Here is a 23,497-nt window from a genome sequence, read left to right on the forward strand (position 1 = left end):
TTTAGCACACTGCAAACTGAGGTTAGTCTTGACTTCCTACCTAGGCTATCGCGAGAAACAGCTGTAATTGGGTGAACTAGTAAATTAAAATATCAGGGATAAAAAACCGGTAAAGGGACATTTTACAAAACATGAAAACCATTATAACTCTAAAACGAGTTTGTACAGTTTAAGCAAATACTTTTCTGAATCTAATTAGCGGCAATCCATAACTTAAGTTGATACACAACTTTACAATACAACCTTGTATTCTAACTTTAAAAAGTTTACAGTGAAATATTAATTCTAATAAAAAAAGTACTTAACAGTAACATTTTAGCGCGTTAATCGCAATATTCGATGACTGTAATTGATATAATGACTTTTTAGTTCACCCCACTTGTGTATTTGTATAGTTTATTTACTAAATACACAACCTAAAAATGACCTATTTTTTAATATTTATGTCTCTATAAATCAACTAGAATATTATAGCACTGAGTACATTATGCTTTCAACAGTATGTCAATCATTATTAGGGGTAAGTTATAGAATCGTGAAATTATTGAATGTCTCCCAATCTCAACTCTGGCATATGCCGACTGTCTTTGCCTTGTCTTCGATTTGACAGTAATTTTAACGGCGCAGTAATTATTCCGGTAACGAAACTTGCGAATCAATTATCTCGTAGATAACGGCGGCGTTTCAAAATCAACATTCGCTCGGTTGTATGCGATTAAAACTTGGCCGTTTCGAAGCGGCGGCACGATATAAAATTTAAGTCGCTGTGAAATTAATGGATAATCAGTGTTGTACCAGATATATAAATTTAAATTTAATTTGTTTGAATAACGTGTAATAAATTTGTCTCTAATCTAAATGAGTTTTATAAATGAAAATAAAAATATAGGCACCTTATATTTTTTATCACTTGATATTTTTAAATTAAGAAAGCTATAATACATTATCTGTTTTCGCAAAAGCATAGGTATTAACGATCAACATTTCTGGTCCTAAAATGTCATATAAACTTTTCAATGTACAAAAAATATTTTAAAGTATCCCAATTATTTTTCGTGTATTGCAAAGACAAACTTTTTAAATACAAGATTAATAAAAATAACTTTTATGTTTTGTTTTTAAAAAAATGTAGTAATTTAATGCTCATATTTTGACAAAAGCATCAACTCTTATAAATTTATGTTTTCACAAAACATTATTTTCATACCTAATATTTTTTAAATTCATATGTATCATACATATGTAGTAAATTAAAGGAAGTATGTAAAATATTTTTATATATTCGTTTGATAGTAAGATTTGACGATGTAATGTATAATATACAAGTAATTACAAATCTGTTATTCGTTCTAATCCATTTTTCCTACAAAATTTTAGGTTTTTGATTTCAATAATTTATTTTAATAACTTTTTTTTAATTATTGATTACACATTAAATTGATGTATGTTATATTTCACCCAACAATTTTTTTTATAGTTAAAAAACAATATTTGAAAAAAAAATTTCAGCTAATAAATGTTTATTTAAAAAAAAAAAGTATAATAATTATAAAAATGCAAACAACGTTTGATTTTTGTAGCATTTTTTATGGCTATGTGTATTAAGTTGCTGGTTTAAAAAATCTTACCTATATATTAATAAGTAAGTTTTTTTTCATTCATATATTTTTATAGTAGATTTTTTAGAAATATGACTAGTGTGGTTTTATTGGTTTTAATAAAACTATATTTTTCCAAAAAATTAGCAAAATATTTTTATCTAAAAAGGACGTATATATAAAAACGTGATGAAGTGAAAATTATGCATCAAAAATTTAAAAAAAATAAGAAAATGCATGCTAGAAAAAAAATTGAATTTCATGAATAAAATGCTAAGTAATCTTAAAAAATTAGATTTATGTTTTTACATTTTAATATTAAATTAAAAATATAATTTAAAATAAATGCAATAGATAAGAATAATTATAATTTAATAAAATCAATCAGAAGCAATATTAGTTTGTAAAAAAGGAGATATTGCCAAAGTCAGCGGTGTCATTCATTTTATACATTTTTTTAAAAACAATTTAACCATTAATTTTGAAAGACTTTATTTTGCAATAAATAACTAAATTTATTTTGAATTGAAAATATATTTTTTTAGTGTGCAATAAAATGATTAATTAGTAAATTACAGTATTATTAAATAAATTTTTCACCTTTTTTTTAATAAATAACCTTGAAAATGAAAGTTTGTTACTTTGTAATAAAATAAATAAATAATATATATTAATTTAATTTTAGGGTGGTTGCCATATGTAGGTTTCAGAAAAATAAAAAGCGTGTCAGACCAATAAAAATTGTCATCGTTATGATACTAGTTACACGAGCCGTACAGTGGTTTTGAATACTGCACATGTTTTTCACTGAATACATATCTTAAAATATGTAATCTTAGGTTGTCGGCTAAGACGCAGTTAAAATCATTTTAATTTTGAACAAAACACCTTTAAAATGCTAATATAATACATAAATAAAGCACAAGTTAAAAACAGATTAAAAAACTCTAATATATGGAAAGGTTTACGGAGCACATTATTCAGGAGCACGGACCCTTGGCAGACGAAGTGATCTAGACACCTGGTTGATTATATTGTATAAAAAGAAAGCCTTACTCCATTAAGAAATCTTGGTCCAGAGCGCTGTTTGGAGCCCCTTTCCGGAGCATGCCTTAAATAGTGCCCAACAAGGCAAAATTTAAAACTTGGAAAGCTGCGGTCGAACATTTAATGGAGGCGACATGCCATAAAAGAGAGGTTGCTGTGGTCATTGTAAGAGACATTTAATGGGCCCGATAAGCCAAGAATTAAAGAAACAAAGGGGTATGTCTGCCGTCCTCCTTGTTCTGGTCAACGATCCAATATCAATTGTATAGAAAACGGGGCAAAATTATTATTATTCCTGTCGCCTAGCAAAGGAAGAAGGCTTCATGTGTGATTCTTAAGAATTGTTTTAATCGCACTTTCGTAGACAGATATTAAATTAACTGTTGGTACAGCAACTGAGCATATAATGTCAAACATATTATATAGGACAACAAAAGGACAACAACGACTTTTTACAAAATAAGCTACCGAATTGCATTTGCAATAGAAGCGTAAACATGATCATCGTTAGTAAGCAATTGCAAGAAATAACTTTATTTTATTTGGCGAACGGTTGTAAAAATTACAAAAATGCGCATTTGAATTTATGACAAAATTATTGTTTAATTTTATCAACTGTTTCTTTAAAATATTTCTTAGGTAACGTCTTTCTAGAGTAAATCTATAATTATTTAAAGTAAAAAGCTCACAATTTGAACGTATAGTTAAATTACATTATGCTCAATATGTGAACGCAGCTAAACGGTGTGAACAACATGACTAATTTTGCGGAACCAATAACTCAATGCCATAAATCAGCGTCACGCGACACATGCATATTTGAGACTAAGGTCGATAATGTTTATACGACGATATATTATCCTGACTTGAATGTACCCACCCAACACTCCTCCTCCTGTTGTTGTCGGGTGGATGCAGACGTTTACAATGGCATGTGTTGCATAGCTCTTGGTGTTTGGTTCACGATACATTGCCTTTACGAACCCAGTTGGAAGACCCTCGATTGAAAATTAATTACACGGAAGGAAAATCTGACTACACAAACGATAAGCTCACTCTCCCCTTTGTACTACACAAACGAAGGTTAATTTAATACTGACGATTTGTTTAATTAGTTGTTTGATACGTTAAAGTACATTATAGACTGACATAAATAAATGTGTTACGAGGGTAACCACTAGATTTAAAATACGTAATCACAACAAACAAACAATGTATATACTTACATATATGACTAGAGCGATACATACTAAAAATTTATAAAATAAGTAATAAATACAAATAAAAAGAATAAGGATTTAAGATTATTTTGACAGGTTAAATGAGATAATGCAGCTTAAATTTATATAACTTACTTGTATCTACATTAAAAACAAGCAACATGTTAATATTGTCGTTAATTAAAAGGTCTTTTACGGGCAGAAGAAAATATAAATAAATCAATTTTTTTATACACGCCAAACGATCGAACGTGTTTTTATGATTAATGTGAAAAGTTTCTAGAAATGTTTTTTTATGAAACTGCAACCAGAATCCTAAGTTATTTATAAAAAAATAAAAGATATGAGATTTGTATGAAGTTAATAATCTATTTATATGACATAATAATCTTATTACTAAGTACACCATTTTGTATTTGATAACATATCAGTAAAGAGATGCTATAAACATATTTGAATTTAATCGCAAAATATTTTTGGGACTCGTATATACCTATAAGTAAATATAATGTTATCCTTTGAATAACCAAGTTGTTTTTAACTGATATAATATTAGATCTGGCGGCTAATGTTATTTTTAGAACAATAATGTTCTACTGTCAAATATTTCGTATAATGCTTTTCTGCCTCGATAATACTTATGTATGTATGTCGACTACGTCTAATATCTGACATTTCTATTTCACATATAATAGCTTACTACACATTTATGTAATAATATAACGAGAATAAACAGCTTCATTTTTTTTCAATAATTATAAAAATAATATGTTATCCAACAATAGTTTTCCAGCTCTTCTCAATCACAAATATTAAGGTGATTACTTGATTACTACATCACCTAACATATTCTACACTTTAAAAGAAAAAATACATGTCTATTTGTGTGTTTGTTAAAAGAACTCTTTCCAAGCGGTAAATAGTAACAACATGACTTTTGCACATATCACTGGCTGCTATTTTTTGGTTAACTGTGACATTTTCAAATTTAGATTTTTAACATTAATATTAATTTATGGATTTTATTTTAAAGGTAATGTACTTTTAACATTAGTATTTTGATTTTCAACTCATTGATTGATGGAAAAAATTTGACTGTACCTCATGTGAGTGCCACATGAGGTACGGTCCACGGTGATATTTTCAACTTTCACCACTAACTAGCTATATTCACCAACTACAATTCACTGAGCGGAAAGTTCAAAGACTGATAAATTCATCGAATGGAAACTTCACTGATTCTAAAATTGATCACCGAGGATTTATTTATTAAAAATATTTATTTACACAATAATTTTTGAATTACTTTAATTTAATTTAATTTATTATACTTAAAGTTAATGCAAAATATTTCATTATTGTATAGGTAATATTTTTTTTAACTCTATGCAAATTGTATATTTACATTTATATAATAAATAATAACGATACTAATTTTAATAAGATGTTTAAATAGTAATATACATATATTCGATTTTATAAGTCGATTGATACGTTATATATATATTAATTTAGTATATATTTTATTTTCAACTAATTGGTCCATATTTATTGCTTTATTCACATATATATCTTTGCAAATTATTTTTCTTTATGATATTTTAAAGCGTTTGCTCCGTTGTTTATTTATTTATACATTAGGGAAAATTAATTAATCAATTACGTATAGTTAAACTTAAATTATTTCCACTCTTATTTTTTTATAACTATAATTTAATGTAATATTACAAATTAATGCAATGTATTTCACTATTAAACAGTAAATATTTTTTTAGCTCAACGATACCCAGGTTTAAAGGAGCCGACGATTCACAGGATATATATACATTAATCCTTTTTACGAGGGCGTTTTATCAGTTTTAAAAAATTCGACAGAATTATGCATACCTACACAGTGCTGAAAATCATCCATATACTATTCAACAAATTATTAAAACTTGAACATTTAAATTCTCTCATGACAATATAATATGAATTAGGATATCACATTTCAAATTTATAAAAGCAAACTTATATAAATAAAATAAGTAATTTTAATTTTCTTATATAATATAAATTAATTTTTTTTTCATTAACAGCTTACCGCCCGGGATTTATTTTGCCGAACTTTGCTTGATGGCCGGGCGATTTTACAGAATAATAGCAAAAAATTATCTTTTTTAGTAAATTCCCTATAACTTATAAACCAATTAAGATATTTTATTGAAATTAAATATGTAGCTTCCTTATGATTTTTCGCATAAATATATTGATACATACCTTTTGAACATTTATCTAGTAGAGTACATATATGACGCACCCTGAATTTGGGAATTCACACATATAAAATAATGCAATTTAAAATCAAAGAAATAAAGTATATTTAGTATATTCTGAACTATCGACCGAAACGTATCGCGAAAATTGCTTTTCTCTCAGTGATCTTTTGTGATGAAATATTTTCAATCACCCAAAAATTAACGAAAGAGATGAAACCTTTTTGGAAAAATTTTAAGACGAGTTGTCCAACGCCCTCAGTGATTGTGAATATAGTGATATGTGCAAAAGTGATTCTAATTCAAGTGTACGTTAACATAGCCCGCGTGTGATAAATTTACTTTCATTCCGTGATAGTGATATTGTCGTAAAAGACTGAAGTGATTTTGATCCAACAAGCGATAATCAAGATTTCGAAGGTTTTTTCCAATAATAGTGAAAACACCTAAGAAGTGGACAATTTATTTATTAGCGGTAATTTGTTTGAAATAATAGTTTCAGAAACAAATTTATATCATCGGCAAACATCTCACAAATACAAAAATATAGAAAAAACGCAAAACAGTATGGTGCATAAGTTCAACAAACCTCATAATCGAAACCCAAATATTCTGAAGAACTATATCAAGAAATAAATTTAGACAAATTTAAACTTTCTTACATTTTGTTAAAAATGCAACAATGTGTTGATCGCGGCGATCAATATCTAGTTGAATAATATTTCGAAAAACAATAGAATAAACAAAAATGTTTGTTTTTTATTTATTTTAATGCGCATTGTTTTATTCGTTCAGTGTCTATCAAAATTTGAATCGTAACAGCAGAATTAAAGTCAAAGATTTTATTTTGAGTAAGGCTAAAGGATCGATGCAGAATTCAGTGGAATCTAAAGACATTTCACCAGTTTCTACCACATCTTGCAGTGCCCGTGTTTTCGGATAAGCTAAAAAACTATTAGCTAATAAAAATAAAAAGTGAAAGAAAAATGTCGTGTTTGTTCTAAACATGAAATAAGGAAAGATACGGCATACATGTGCAAGAGTTGTGAAATTTCTCTTTATATTAACAGTGTTTTTAAACATATCAAAAAATATTGAAATAGATAAAAAAGTGTAAATAATAAAAATAAATATAAATAGTGAAATAGTGTAGTTTATAAGTGTAGTGATAAAAATAAATGTGTCCGTGACAGTGTTGTAAGCAGATAAAGGACACCGAAAAATTTGGTGGTGAGTGCATATTACATTATATTATAAACGGATATTTTTTTCATAAATCGTTAATACAAAAAATATAGAAGCATTTAATCGTTCATATTATTAAATTATAAATAGCTGGTTTGTTACCATAGGAACAATTTATAATTTACACAAAATATTAGGAATGAAAAATTCATATTTATTTAATCGTTCATGATTAAATTCCCTATATATTATTATTTTACAATATGCAATAATATTATTATGCTAATTATTTTACAATAAACTAACACAGCGATAATTTATCCGAATTGTAGCTTTTATCCGCTGGTTTCTTAATCTTTGAATCATTGCGGTTTTCCAAATTTCAAAATACACCTTGTAAAAAATTTCGTAAGTTAATGGATGATAATTTTTAAAAGTTATTTGATTACTGTGTTATCTAATTGATCTACATATATCGTAACGATTTTACTGTTTAATTTTGCGATTACATACAGAATTTTTAGTTGAAAAACTTTATTAATTGATGTACTTTCAACCGATTTCGTTTGATTTTGTTGGTTTTGTGTTTACCTAGCCAGGCAGTTTCCTCCTGAAATGTATTTCTGTTCACGTGTAACGTTCTGTTAAAGTGTAAGGTTAATTTTATTTTTTGATGAAATAAATAATTATGCTTCATACATTATAAGACGACTCTTTTTACAAAAAATTGAAGTGAAATATAATTTATTTTTCATTAAATAGTACGTAGAAATAGTATACTACCATCTCTGATTATAATATAGAGGCAAATTTTATGGTATCCTAGTGTTTTTTTAATAAAAGAAAGCGCATGATTCAGGACTTATGTCCGAGTTCACGGCCATTAAACAATGCTCTTTCAAGACTCGTATAAGAGTCCTCGGGCGTTAAGCTGTTAAGATAAAATTTAAGGCTTACAAAGTCGCATCAAACAATTATTATATACAACTTTGGATAATAAAAATAATAAAGTTATCGTATTTTGTCTGATTATATCTTTAAAACAATGTCCGACTATTATTTATTTCCAGTTTTTTCATGTGCCAGGGATTTTCCATAAACAAAAGATGTTTCTTAATTTTTTTTTAATCCTCTGGCGGTACATTCCTTAGATAAGGCAGCTAAATAATTTAAAATTATAATAGAGTTTTTCAGAGATATTTCAATACCACGTTTTTGAGCTTTTTAATAAAACTTTAATGGGTTGACAAAATACGCAGCATTTGGGTTTCTATTTATTTACGATACATGTTTATTTTCTATTTAAAAGAAAATAATTTATTCATTTGAAAAACGATTATTTTTACTTTGCAAACTACGGTTGAGTTCGGTTTTCGGTTAAGTTTTTCTGTGATGTCACACAGAAAGGTTGAAAGACACCATCATTCATCATGTATCTGTAAATTTTATTGTTCTCTTGTAAAAACAAAATAATTTCTTGCTTTTAATCACCATCGCACCGAGGTATGTGAAATAACATCGGTATGATTACTGTCCATTTCTTTCAAAAGACTTTTATGTGGTTCATATATTGTGCTGCGGCCCGATGGCCTCTGGTTGAGTATCGCTGGTCTATAGTAATATGAGCAATATATCGTCTATTATATAAAGTTAAATCTAATATTAATATACCACACACGACGTCGACGACGATATGCGGCACGCGCGAGTATTTATCGATCGACGAATTATATACACGCAAAAGGGTAACGCGGTAGATAACTTGTTTCTATTCTATCTACCATGAAGGTTTGAGGTTATTTTAATTTGATGAACCACCGGCAATAAATTTTACCACCAGTAATGAATTTTATGTTAAATCGGCAAATATAATAACTCTTATATACGAGAAAATAAAATTTCCGCCGGAATCTATCGTTAAACTTAGCGACGCGATAAATTTTTATGTAGTAATAGACTAGCTTAAATTTATTAAAGCAACCCTTTCGGTCCGCCCATAACTTTTTCTCTAATAGCAACACTTTTTTCTTATAACTTTCGAATTTAACGATCGCGCGTTCCGTTTTTACGCCGCTACATCGACACACTGGCGTTAGAGTTACTGCTAAGGAAGAAAAATAAAGATATACACACATACATACATACATAAAAATGGCAAACGCGAGTTCCTAGTTGATAAATCCGCAGCTTGATTCCAATCATCTGGGAAATCTAAGCGAGAGGCGCGCTTTAAATTGGCTTATTTCTCCTATCGAAGCTAATATTTTTCAAAGATAAATTAGGCACATTTTCACTTTGCGAAAATGAAGAGGGGAAAAAAGGAGCATTTCCTCCGAAGGCTTATCGTCCAAATCCGTGCGGGGAAAAAAGCGACGGGGACACCGCGGCGCGAAGACACGAAATAGGGAAATGTATGTATAGAGAACAAAACAATCTCTTTGTGAATACGTAATCGCGTAAAAATATGCCCGTGAACCCACACCTTAGCTCTCGAGCAGGTTAGCGAAAAATAGGCGAAAAATATTCCAGCTATTTGGCAAATTGGTAACCAATTCTAGCGCCCCAGGTGTGGATCCGTACGTTTGATATATCAGATGCAGTATTTTATACGTTTTGTTATATTTTTGTACTTGTAAATAATTCATAAATCAAGAGTTAAAATTATTATTATTATAGGAGTTATTATTAATTACCGCTTGATAAAATATGTTCTGGATCGGTAAACGAATATCAAATCACTATATTTAATTTTAATAATGTGTAACTGTCTTAAGAATGTTTCTGGCAATAGCCACGAGGACTGCAAACATTTATAGGAGATTGCTCATCTATATTTGTTGTACACCATAATTGTTATTTTTTTTGTTTGTTTTCTTAAATATTTATATGTATAAAAATTGATTGTCTAGTAGAAAAACTTTTTAAGTCATGATGGTTAGCTTTGTAATAAAAAAAAACACTTTGTAAGCTTGGTTGTAATCTTATAATTAGTATAAAAACAACTGTCAGTTTTTATCGAAAATTCGAGAAAGTTATCTACAAACTATATCATAAATTCAACCCCTTTTAGTTTCACAGTCCCGATTATACTTTCGGTTTTACAATCCTGATCACAACCAACTTGATGCTTACGTTATTGTGAATATGCAAAAATACTCGCGTGATCCATGCACGCTTTCAGCTGGCAAAATAGGAGAAAAATATTCCAGCTATTTGCCAAATTGGTAACCGAATCTAGCGCCTCAGGTGTGTTTTTGCGTGTTTCCCGAAAGAATTTTTTCGCTCAGAAATATGTTTCGGCCGCGGGGTGCGCATTTTTTTATATTGTATGCGTGCCACCCCCTGGGAGTCAGGGCGAAATGCTCTCCCTTTTCGCAAAGTTAAAATGTTCGCGCGAAATGAGCCAAACATTTAAGGGCACCACTTGTCCGTAGGGCCGAATATTCAAATCGGGACACCCGCGAGGCTTTATTGGGGCGGCCTTTTGCTGGATTTATACCGACGTGTGGGCTTTTTTTGCTCTTGCTCATCTTTTGCTTACTCTTATGCTATGCAAAACAGAGCTCTAGGTTGACCCTGTGTGTGCAAAAAACGACCGACGTCGAAACTTCATTTGCATGCATATAAACTGTCTACGTACGGACCGCATTAATATTTGAGGGTCATTTATTTGTATATTAGAATATCTTTTTTATTTTAATTTATTAAATAAATCAGAACATATTGTTTGTAATATTTATTGAACGCAAAGCACTTATAACTCAATAGAACTTTAAATAATTGGCGTGTCTAGATCTTCATTTAACCCTTTCACCGCGGCAGATATTTTTGTGCGCCAATTCGAAATTTGTTAATATGTGGGTGGGGGGGCACATATTCATACAATATTTAAAAAAATATTATGGTTTAATAAATTAAAGTTTTTTACAGCCTTAAATTATACTAAATAACCATTATATAAGGCTCAAATGTGTATGGCACCTTTAGGTGCCCAATGAATACTAGCGATTTTCTTAATGACTTCTATAGAAGCCATTCGCGGTGAAAGGGTTCAACTGAATAAATATCTTTGCCTGTCAGCAGTCGAGTTGACAAATATTCATTATTCTTAAAAATTCGAGTATCGAACAGCTTATCATAAAATATTCCTAAATATTCGTACGAATATGAAAAATCGATAAATACAATATGAATGATGATAATTCAAAATAACTATTTATTTTGAAAATTAGTAGGTGTTTATTACTTTAAATCTGTTTGTAGTTTAATTTTAGTTATACCTGCCGCCAAGAATATTACAACTTAGTATACATAAAAAGTATTCCCACAATAAATTACTTTTGACAGACTTAAAATTAAGTAATATTCGTATTAATTTAAATAGATAAAAAATTAATTCCATTGGGAAGTACACAGCAATTTAACATTAACTTAAAAATATAAAAAAATCTGGAATTTCGGATAAGTAGCAAGTGTTTTTTAGTTCAATATACTGTTTGTCAGTTATTAGTTTAATTGTTTATCGCTGTTATAAATAAAATGAAAATAATAAGAAAAAACAATTGGGCTATAAAAATGCAGCGGTACATCTCAAAAAAAATGTGATACATAAAAATTTTTGGTCAGTTTCATTTTTTTGTTTTTAAAAATTAAAAATATTAACGAATACTCTACGAATAGAACAATATTTAAATAATTAAAAATATAAATTGCTATATATATGCTATATAAAAAAATAATAATAGCAAACACCTTTTTTAATTTCGTATTAATGATATTACTCTTAATTTGTATTTTTTATAATGTTAATCATAATTTATGGATATATTAAATCGCTCAAGCTATAAGTATATAAGATTTTTAGTAAAATATTTTGATTATATTGGTAATTTATTCCGAATTTTTTTATGAGTGCAATGTTTTATAATTTTATGGTTTTCTTAGTACTATAAATTTTCATGTACATAATATTTTTATTTATTTTTCAATAATATTTAACATGTTTTGATTTTCGCTGTGTGCATGAATTAGCCAATATTTTTTTTAATCCGTACAATATTTTATGTGCAAACAACTTTTTAAATAGCAAATTTTCGTCTTTATCGACCTGACTGATTTTTAAATTCTTTTATTTTTTTTAAATTAAAAAATCGAGTAAGTACTTATCTTAGCATGTTTTTATAAAACTATCTTTAGTAGTTGTTTAGTGTTACAGTTGAATTGGTTAATATTAAGGTTAATTATCATATTTATAATTATCGTGTAATCTCGTGTGTATTTTATAAGAACGTTTATCGTAGAATTAAAAATACAAGAAAATACATACATTAAAAGATAGTTTTATAAAATAATACCAAAATATGTACTTAAATGTTTTATTATGTAGTTGTATACAAAAATATATATTTTGTTTTTAAATTATTAATGTCTACAATTTTTTTAAGATACCTAAAAAAATTCTGCAAATATTTTTAATCTTAACAGTAAGATTTGTTGTATAACTGACTCTTACGTGTAAAAGTCTTATCTTATATACTCAGATAAATAAAAAAAAATCTGAAGAAATTCACCCCAAGGTTTTGGTTGGAATCATTGGAGGCGTGGGTTGTAAATTGTGTAAAGAATAACTGTTTTAGATAATAATATTTATATATTATTCAGATATTTTTATTCCTTTTCTGTGAAGTAAGCCTAAGTTATGCTACGTACTGCTTCAGAAATATTTTTCTTATTCGACTCGAGTGTTTTAAGTCTTGAAACACGCCAAACAGTCACAGCCGACAACGTTACTAATCGAATGCTCATATTAATCACTTGCGTTTCGACGTCCGTCCAAATCTGTCATCAATTTCACCGTCAATATTTCTGGTTAAGTGAGGTGGGCGGAATGTGACGTATTACTGTTATACATCAAAGTCAATTGAGGCGAAGGTAACGCGATGCCGGAGCGGGGCGTAAACCACCCCCGGCGTACCCCTATCGCAGACTTAATATACCGAATAACACCTGTTCGGCGGTAGGTGGTGCGCGAACAAAACCCTGATTGATATACTGACACCTTTTTCAAATACCCCATTTTCTATTAGAAGGGCTTAGCCCCTTCCGACTGCCGTCATAGTGAGTGGGTTCGAACTGTTCAATGAATCAATACGGAAACGATAACGCTTTTGCAATATATATTATAGTACCGAACCAACAAACTATATGTATGTATATAGATTATATGTGTAGTACTACCTTAGGCATTGTCGGAAGAAAAATCGTGGCAATTCACGAAAACATACATTTGAAATATCCGCATTCATCATTCGCCGCCATGATACCTTTTCCACGCCGCTTTTATGAAAACGTAACTACGGATAAAAGCCATCACTCAACAGTGAACATAATGCGTTTATTAATTCAAGTATACAATGGTTGTTCAATTTTTGAATTTATATTCTATCCGTGCACATACAGTATTGTAAATTAGCAGCAATTTATAAGTTAATCAATAACCTAGTTAAAATATCGTACACTTATTATTAACAAATACATACTATGAGTGGTTCAGTATTTTAAGCGCTTTGTATTTTATTGTTCTGTAATATTTTCGTACATTAAAAAATCGAAATAGATCAAGTGGTAATAGGTTTAGTTTACAAAAATGGTCACTTCTTGAAGATTGTGCTTGTGGAACTAGATGGTACGAGACAGAAGAGAATCTAAGAGAAATGTGGTCAAATACAATAGATGTGATGGTGATCCACGTAACATTTTATTCAAACGAAACTTTAACGTACAGGTCATCGGCACTTTTCACTGTCAGCACTGTTCCTAAGCAACTATAAAAAATACTTCTTCGCCTAATACTCGACGGTGCTTAGTATTAAAGCACTAGGATGCAAATATATGTACGTTTCATACTACTTTTCATAACGATACATGTGAAATTGTATTTTAATTTTCTCGAGCAATAATGAGATTTTTGCTTTACTAAGATTCCATATAACGAACACAGCTGCTGTCGAACGATATATTCAAATTATCGACGGAGAAGTTTCATGCTAAAACTTTCTTGCCAAAATTAACTTATGCTTTTTTTCCGCCACTTTTAATGGGACGTCTAATTACAGAAGGGTGGCTGTTGGATAAATTCTATGACACAGATTTCTGTCATCTGCTGGAGCAGATAATATACAGTCGTTTGAATGGCAATGTCGAATGCATGTGATATCTTTTCTTGATACGTTTGCGACGGCTACTTTTTACTTCTCGATTCATGACGAATACTTTGACTTAATCTGCAAACTTGTTTTCTCACAGTGCTGTCCCATTTTAACGAAGAAAACTTTTTTTTCTTAGACGTTGAAACCCTGCTTTTGTACACCTTTGCTAACGCCTGTCAATTTTGCTAAAAGATTTTTTTTATACCGTTTTAGACTCCTCTATAAGGTGATCTAATTGTTGAATTAAATGGTGATTGAATTGATAAAGTCGATAATAGGATCAATGAGCTTAATCTGATATCCATTGAGTATGAAATCAGGGATAAAGTTCAAACCTGTGAAAGTACCAATCTAGACCTTTCGAAAACTTAACCACATGTCACTAGTATCCTACTTGTTGATTACCAACACGTATACAATATTAACTTCTGAGTTTAATAACGATCTAGAAATTAATTGATAAATTGCAGTTCATAGAAATGCTGAAAATATTTAATTATATATTTAAAAAAACAGTACTGGTATTGTATTTTACAATCACTAAAATATATTTATTAAAATATTTTAAAAGCTAATTTTTACCGATATTTAATTAGGTAAATACTGTCACTACCTCTAATTTGTATTATTGGAACTTGAAAAACTTACATCTAAATACTATGTAAACGATAGAATTATTTTATGAATGTTGCAAATAATATGTTTAGATTAGGTAATATTATAAAAATAATTTAATTTCAAAGCAAATATTGCACCATTACATGTTTGGTTTTATATATTTAGAATATTATATACATAGATGATTACATAATATTAAGACAAATATAAATTCTTACTTCAACTAATATATTACCTATATTTATATTATATGCACTGCTATTATTGGTTTTACTACATAAGGTTTTTTTAGACAATGTTTTCATACTTCGTTATATGCATACTATGTTAATACTGTTACTTTAATAGTGGCAAGGATGTTTAAAAAATAGTTTAATTATTTGTTGTATATGGTAAATTTTTCTTCGAATTGAATATTTGTGTAAAAATCACGATGATTGCATCTTTATTGATTTTATAAAAGACTAAGTTGTTTGTCAATGTTGTTAGCAGCTAAAAAAATCAAGTTAAGTTACACTGCTTAGTTCAAAATTAAATTGCAAAATTTTAAGAGCTATTTGTAGAGGTCATTACAACTATCATTGAAAACTGATGTAAAGAAAACAACAACTTGTTTTGACAAAAAGTCTAACTATAAAGAAAATAACTCAAATAACAATGCTCAAAAATTGCGTATTAATTGGACGATTTTATGAACCACCCTAGCTAGCACATCCATTGCGTTAATTACTCGTAAGCACTGGAAAACTACCCTTTTGTACCTAAAGAATGCGCGAGAGATAATTTGTTTATCCTGCCCCAAAACCGCTATTGTCACTTACTCTGAAAGTTTCACCTTAAAATTTCACTTGAAGGTATAAACATATCTTGTTGGTGGAATCATTATGCGATGCAATTAGCCCACTAACATCCGCATATGTGATTCGCCAAAGACGATTTATAAAACGATTATAGAAAGTGTGACACTTTATTACATCGGCAGATGATCGATTTGAGACGAAAGACGAGCTCAGATAGACGGCATTTGCTACAGTAGATGGCTACTATTTCCTATACTATTTCCTTACTGTGATAAATTGTACATAATTTAATTATACTATTACTTGATTTTCATGCATCTATTTCGACTGCAAAGTCCATGCATATGCCTCAAAATCCAAAAACTAAATAAAATTAGACTTTAAACTCAATGATCATCTGCCTTAAATTATTGTTTGAATAATTTAATAATTAAAATAAATTTTGAAATGATTTTGCCGATATTAAATATTTACTAAAATCAAAATAACTACATTGGCAAGTTCATATTTTAAGTTTAAAGTATTTGTTTTATATCAATTTACTAATGCAACGTAAGTTAATCAATTATTTATAATATCATAACCAAACTGTGAATCATAAACACCAATAATTTTTTTTAATGAATTGATATATGGGTTTTAAATTAAAATTAAGCAAATCAAAAAGAACTTCACTTAGTCAATATTAAATTTTGAATTACAATTTTAAGAGCGCACTAAAGATGCAAAAGTTTCATTCGCTGGTGAAAATCGCGGCATAATATTCTGCGAATTAAATTTATTTGCGTCGTTGAAAATTAATTAAGAACTACTCTTCGTTTACCTTTCGCGCGATTGACTGACAGCAGCCTTTTGCTATTCGCCCGTTTAATAAAACTCGCCCAAGGAGCTTAAAATGTAAACGGAGCTTTTATTAAGCCCTCACTCGAGAGCTTCGGCTCGAAAAACCCATTTTCGGACAGAATCACACGTCTTATTTAACGACCAACGAGAGCGTTAAAAATTTCCGCGAATTCACAGACGCACGCATACACCTTTCCGAAGTTATATACAATACGATACGTATGAATACTAAACACGTATATGCGCACATTTGCGCAGTTTTTGATACGGCCGCATCACATTTTTTAAAGATAATAAAAAACACGTATAATACGAAATTACTCCATATTTTACAGCAAAAGCGTAATAACGGCGCGAATTTGACCGGTGACGTTTTGAAATATTCATATCGTTTTTATATCGTGCGGTAAAAATATGGGATTACACAAAGCCGTTTGTAAACTCGTGTCTGATGAATGTTTGATGCACTATAGATGTTTTCATTAATAATATTTAAGCAAAGCAACGCTTATAACATGATATAATGTTTAATATGCTCTGGAGTGCCACAGAGAACAATTATTGGACCACTACTGTTCATATTGTTTTAAAAGCTTTTTGTTTTATGCTGATGACTAAAAATATTTGCATCGATCTATACGATATGATATTTTTTTCTTAAATACAGATGAGTCTAACCGACTTTTTTGAGCTTAAGCACTTATGACATAAGTAAGAATAAATAGATAGTTGTGAATTCTTAATGTTATGAATATTGAAATACCATTTCACAGTTGAATTACATTTTGATTAAACGTAAAGTTTAAATTCATATCTTAAATATTTTTTTAATAATACTAATACAATTAAAATAAATAATATATAAACTGTAACGTTTATAAACATGTATTATACTAGCAATATTTGCGCTTCACTTTTTACATCTATATTCGTTTCCACATATCATATTATTATGATTAAGAAATAATGTTTCGTATTTTTATACATTATTATCTTATAAGTACACATAATGTATTCGAGCAAGCATCAAAATAAATAAAACACAATAAGCTTGCAATATGAAACACGGGCAAAAGTGTCCGCAAATATCATTTTGTATATCTGGTGTTGAGAAAGACAAATTGCCAACATCGAATGTATTTGACACCCCGAAACAAAGAAAAATGTCGCGGATCAGCGGACGAAAGCTCGAGAGTGCCCTAAGTAAAAAATATGAGCGAAATACGTCATTACGGCGTCTCGTGTATGTGTATAAGTATAATATTAATGCGGGAATAGGTTCACAACCTCTGACTTGGCCGTAAGACAAAGTAAAATTGGAAGTCACGTTTCGCGTAATAAATAATGTCGGCGTAGTGGAATAAGTAGTTGAGCAACCGGAAATTATGGACCCCGCGCCGAAAGGGTCTGATATAAAATTTTATCAAAAGTCCCCACAATTCTGTCCGTTGTGTGTATTGTATGCCATTTATTCGATGTATGGCGAATATTAAACATACACAACCCTCGGTCGCCACAAGCGTAGAAAGATCGTGTAATATATCGACGACAGGGATAAATGGACGTTTTCAAAGGTTTGTGTGATATATGCATGGGTGTTTATAAATTTGAATGGAAATTGACTTGAGAGCCATTTGAGCTATTACGTTTAAAAATTGGTGATGTATCTAAATAATTCAAAGCAAAATTAATATTGTTATTTTGCTTACTATTTACTACAATTAGTAATATTTAAATATGTTGTACTTTTATTTTAAGCTACACATATTTTATAAATGTTTCGATCAGATATTAAGTTAATATCAATTCAATTAAAAATTATTTTAAAATATGACAAACAGCCACTAGGTATCGTCATGCAGATTAAAGTTTTTATCTATCGTATAATTTGAGGCAATAAAATAAAAAATAAATTATTAAGTTTTTCCCAAAAACGACTTTTATAAAAAAAATCTGATTTAGTAGTCTACAAATATATTTATGAATTATTATTTTTAGTACAAGTTAAAAATTAATTGAAATGCACATTTCTTAAAAATATTTTTATATCTCACAAGATCTAAAAATATAATAAATTGAAACCACTGTTGATTATACGTCTGAAACTTTACGGAATTCAAAATTTTTTTTTTAAATAAACCTAAAAAATAGTATTACTTATATAAATAAAATCTATTGAACTTCACTTTACGAATTTATTATTGGTGTGAGAGATACAAAATAGTTTTTTTAAATAATGCTAGAAAATGTATAATTTCGATTAAAAATAATACATAAGCTTAAAATTCAATGACGGTCTTCATCTTCAAAATTCATTAAAAATTTGTTCTAGAAAAATTCAGATTAGTTTTTGAATTCAGTTTTTTTCAACAAAAATTAATGTAGCAATAGCAAAAGATGAGACACTTTTATGTGGACTTTTAAATAAAAATGATCTCTAATATTGTATTATTTTTCTGAATATATTTGCCTGAAGTATTCAAAAAATATATTTGATATTGTTAAAAATAAAAGAGATCTTTGCGTATATTTTCATATAATGTTGTTTATTTATTTTTATTAATTACTCTTAAATGTAAAATATTTGATTTATTTAAGACAAAAAAATAAAACAATTTATTCTTATTCACTGCAATATTTAAAATATATTAAATATTTTTTTTTTGCATTTTTTAAAATAAAATAAATCAAACTTAAAATTATTTAACCTAAAACAAGGTATTTTTAATGTTAATAAAAATTATTTTACAGCATTTTTAAAATAAATATATAAATAACAGAAAAGAGGTGGATAGTTGTTTATGATTCTTGATTTGTAATTCCTGTTTTTTGTAATAAAAAGCTTAGTTTTATATGATTATTTATTTTATCTGTAAAATCAAATATGGTTTTAATATTATTTTGAAAATTCTGGTTTATTATTAATAAGACAATTTTTTTTAAGTTGTAGTAATATATGTTAGATTTTTTTACATTATTAATATTATTAAAATCTTATATTATTTATTAAATTAAGTTGCTTTTAAGCATCTTATATAAATTTATTAAAAAGCTTAAACTTATTATTTTATTAGTATTCCACAAGATCTTTTTTTGATTTCTTTTTTCTGATTTATCAATCCAATACCTTACGGATTCTTAAAATTCTGTTATATAAAAGACACAAAGTTAGACATATAGATTTTTGTCACATTTTTTGTATGATTTATGATGTTTAAAAGGTATCTCTGTACAAAAAGTCGATAAAAAACAAAATCCAATAGTGAGCTTATTATTTTCTTAATATTAAGTTAGACATTAAGTTGTAAATTACTATCATAGAGCCTTTTTGGCAAAAAACATTTTTACTAGCGCATTATAAATTAGAATTTGAGGTAGAAAATATACCATTCCGAGACAATGCTTAAAGTCTTCTCAGTAATAATAAAACATTGACTTGACTGAGCTATTCTTTCAACAAAGCACTATAAACGAAATGGAATAAAGAATGAATTATTTCAGACTTTTAATCTTTAAATATATAGTTATAATCATATAACATGTTCTCTTTTGTTGATCATTTTATGGCGTGGTTATTCTTGTATCCAACATATTAATTTATATGCGTATTTATTGCTCAAAGAGTAAAATGATTATGTATTATAATTAAAAAATATTTTATTCTTTTTTTTATTTTTTCTAATTTTAAATATTTGATTTTATCACTTTCATTCTAAATTACAACAGTTTTTTAAATAATTGTCTAATCTGTGTATGTAATTTTTTTTTTAAATTTAAAAAATAACATTATTTCTCCCAAAACTATTTAAAACAAAATATCTAAATTTTCGAAAAAAAACGTCATTTCCTCCAAATGTTTGTATATGTATTTTCCAAATAAAATCTCTTAAACAAAAAAGGTTTTCTGAAAAATTTACAATTTTTGCATAAATTTGCAAATTTATAAATATAGTATTTATTCATATCTATTATTCATTTTAGCATCAATTTGGCACTTATCGCAATATGCTTAAAAACGTTTCTCAAAAAAAAAAGAGATTTTTGTTTACTGTTCGCTTGTGTAAAATCTAATTTAAATTAACCTTTATATTTATATAATATATGTATATAAGGCTTAAACATTTCCAGTGTTTTATTTTCCTAAATTATTCTGCTGGCTACGATGTTAATAACTGCTTTTAAAACAAGAAAACAACAAAAATAGCATACACAACGCAGTGAAAGCAGATTAAAAATTCCTGTTTCAGGAAACAAAACTACATTTTATTTTGCAAAATAAACTATTGTGCATCTAAAACGTAAAACCAAAAAATAAAATGTCGATGATATTAAAACGTATTCAACGTAAATATTATTACATGCAGCAATATTAACATCAACTCCCTCAATAATTGTGAATCTGTTACATGCAGAAGTATCTCATAGAATTTTTTTTTTTGTATATTAAAAAGTTCATTATTTTCAGTGTACTGCTGACACGTATTATATTTATATGCATTTAATTAAATAATATTTGAATAATATTTTACTTATGTATAGCTTGTTTGCTCTTAAGCTCGTTTACATAACAAATCATAAATTATAATGATTGTGTAATATTCATATTAAAGTTTTAGCTTTGGATCGAAACTGAAACACAATATTCGATTTGGTAGAAAACGAATACATGTCTCTATATCATTATTTAGTGGTGACGCAAAGTATTGTTTACAAGTTTTAAATATATTCGCCTATTTTTTTATTTCTCTTTTTTAAATAATTGTAATTGATTCTAGCGAAATATTTAATGTCAAAGGCAGCTCGTAATAGCTTTTCAGCGACACATCGAAATTAAATAGATCGAACAAAAATGTTAAAGATAACAACACTGTCAACTCTTGCGTGTCCAATTCGGCTCCATTCCCGAACGTCGCAAAGTGGACAAAGTCATAAGGCTGTCATGGTTTAAAGCGCTAATTTATTTTCATCAAAGCTCACAAAGGGACCGGCGGTTCGGGTCGTCGTTAAAAAAATTCGGCTTCATACTCGGACCCTTTGTGCGCGCTGAAAGGGTTCAGCCGGGTTTTTGGGGCCGTTTTGGGCCCCACGGACCGGCCCGCCGACACATGCTTATTTAAACCGGACGTCCGTAAAGCTGCCACAAATCTAGAGCTTAGCCATTTTGAATGTTGAATTATTAAATCCGTCGACGGCGGGCCATTTGCCTGTTTGTAGCGTGCATTGGCTACCGCGCGTCGAAGGTACCACCGTAAAGATTCAATAACACGTCAAAGGGCAAATTAGCAAATTTGACCCTTTTGTTATGACATGAATAAAATAATTGTATATTTTACATTAAATAAGAAATATGAATTATTTTATGAATTTTATCGCTATACAAATACGAACTACAATATATACTGGTATTACATATTAAAGTGCTCATATAATAATTAAATCTAAGAAATATAAGAGCATAACAGCTTTACATTAATGCACACTGCAAATATTTAAAAACATAAATATTTATATTAAAATACAATTGGATTGACCACAATTTGTCCAACAACTGCGAGTACCTAGATGAAAAAAAATCAATATCAAAATACAGATGGTTAAAAAGTTAGCTGTACTTGTTGTAGGGTAGTACAATATTACGATAATCATATGAAATACAAAAATGAAGTTCTTGCAAAATCTCCGGATTGTGTGTATTCTCTATCATCAGTTTGAAAAATAATTTGTCAAGTACAATCGTTAACGCGTCTCGATGATATCATTTTCCGGCATACTTTGTAATAATTTTGTAGGAAATTATTACAAAGTATGTATAATTACTTCATATGAAAGTATTTTAGAAGCCATGTACTATAAACAGATTGCACTTTATTAAAAAAAAAATCTTTTTAAAAATAATTAATAAAAAATCTTAACCTTGTAACTATAATCATAAACAATATTAATAAACATTAACATTGATATACCATAAAATATTACCGATAGGTTGGGAATTTTTGTTGTTGTCATCTTTTAAATTATTCATATATACTTATATATCTATCCTATCCAATTTATATTGAACAACCGCAGAGTTTACATTGGCAACAAGCGGTAATCAAATTTATGGTATTTGTGGAATGGCGGTGAACGTAACGGAGGGAATACCCTCTTAATAGTCTATATAAATTGCTGTTTCAATCGTATTGACAATATAGACAAAGCGAAATGGGACAATTATGACCAGGCGACGTGACAGATATCCTCTGAGAGAATTCCCCTTGTTTTCCCTTCAAGCGCTAAGTAGATCTGCTCGCCAACACACTAGAACTAAGCTCTTAATTCTCGGTGAAAGCTTAAGCAGGCTTGAATGGCTCGTAATGAAAGCGGTTTCAATGTGGATTACTTTTGTTGCAGATACTTTTCCGACGACACGTCAGATGTCTGACGATCCAGAGTTTGAAGCACCGATTGGAAATTTGACATATCCAGTCGGCAGAGAGGCGATACTCTCATGCACCGTAAACAATTTAGGAAAATATAAGGTTAGTAACAAAATTTCATAACGAACATTCTAATTAACCACAACGCGTATTATAATATGTACAACCCTTATTTCGTCTAAGATTTCCATCTATCTCAATAAGCCAAATTCCAATAATATCTGTGGTATTTATATGCGTCAGCCTAGAATAGCATCCACAGTTCTAACATTAGTAGGTACTTGTGGATTTTGTCAGAAATTAT

The 23,497-nt window shown here is 28.7% G+C and overlaps 1 protein-coding gene across 1 annotated transcript in view; it reads left to right on the forward strand.

The window, feature by feature from the left end:
• The window catches only part of LOC148235865 (lachesin-like), a 318,708-nt gene that overhangs the window by 97,967 nt on the left and 197,244 nt on the right, over positions 1-23,497 (forward strand). Inside the window, exon 3 of the mRNA XM_088184853.1 lies at positions 23,168-23,295. Coding sequence (XP_088040979.1) covers positions 23,168-23,295 — 128 coding nt within the window. The remainder of the gene's footprint in view (positions 1-23,167; positions 23,296-23,497) is intronic.

The sequence above is a fragment of the Plectrocnemia conspersa genome, unplaced genomic scaffold, assembly GCF_051122295.1.
Source record: "Plectrocnemia conspersa isolate PC_06_02 unplaced genomic scaffold, ASM5112229v1 ptg000004l, whole genome shotgun sequence".
NCBI lineage: Eukaryota > Metazoa > Arthropoda > Insecta > Trichoptera > Polycentropodidae > Plectrocnemia > Plectrocnemia conspersa.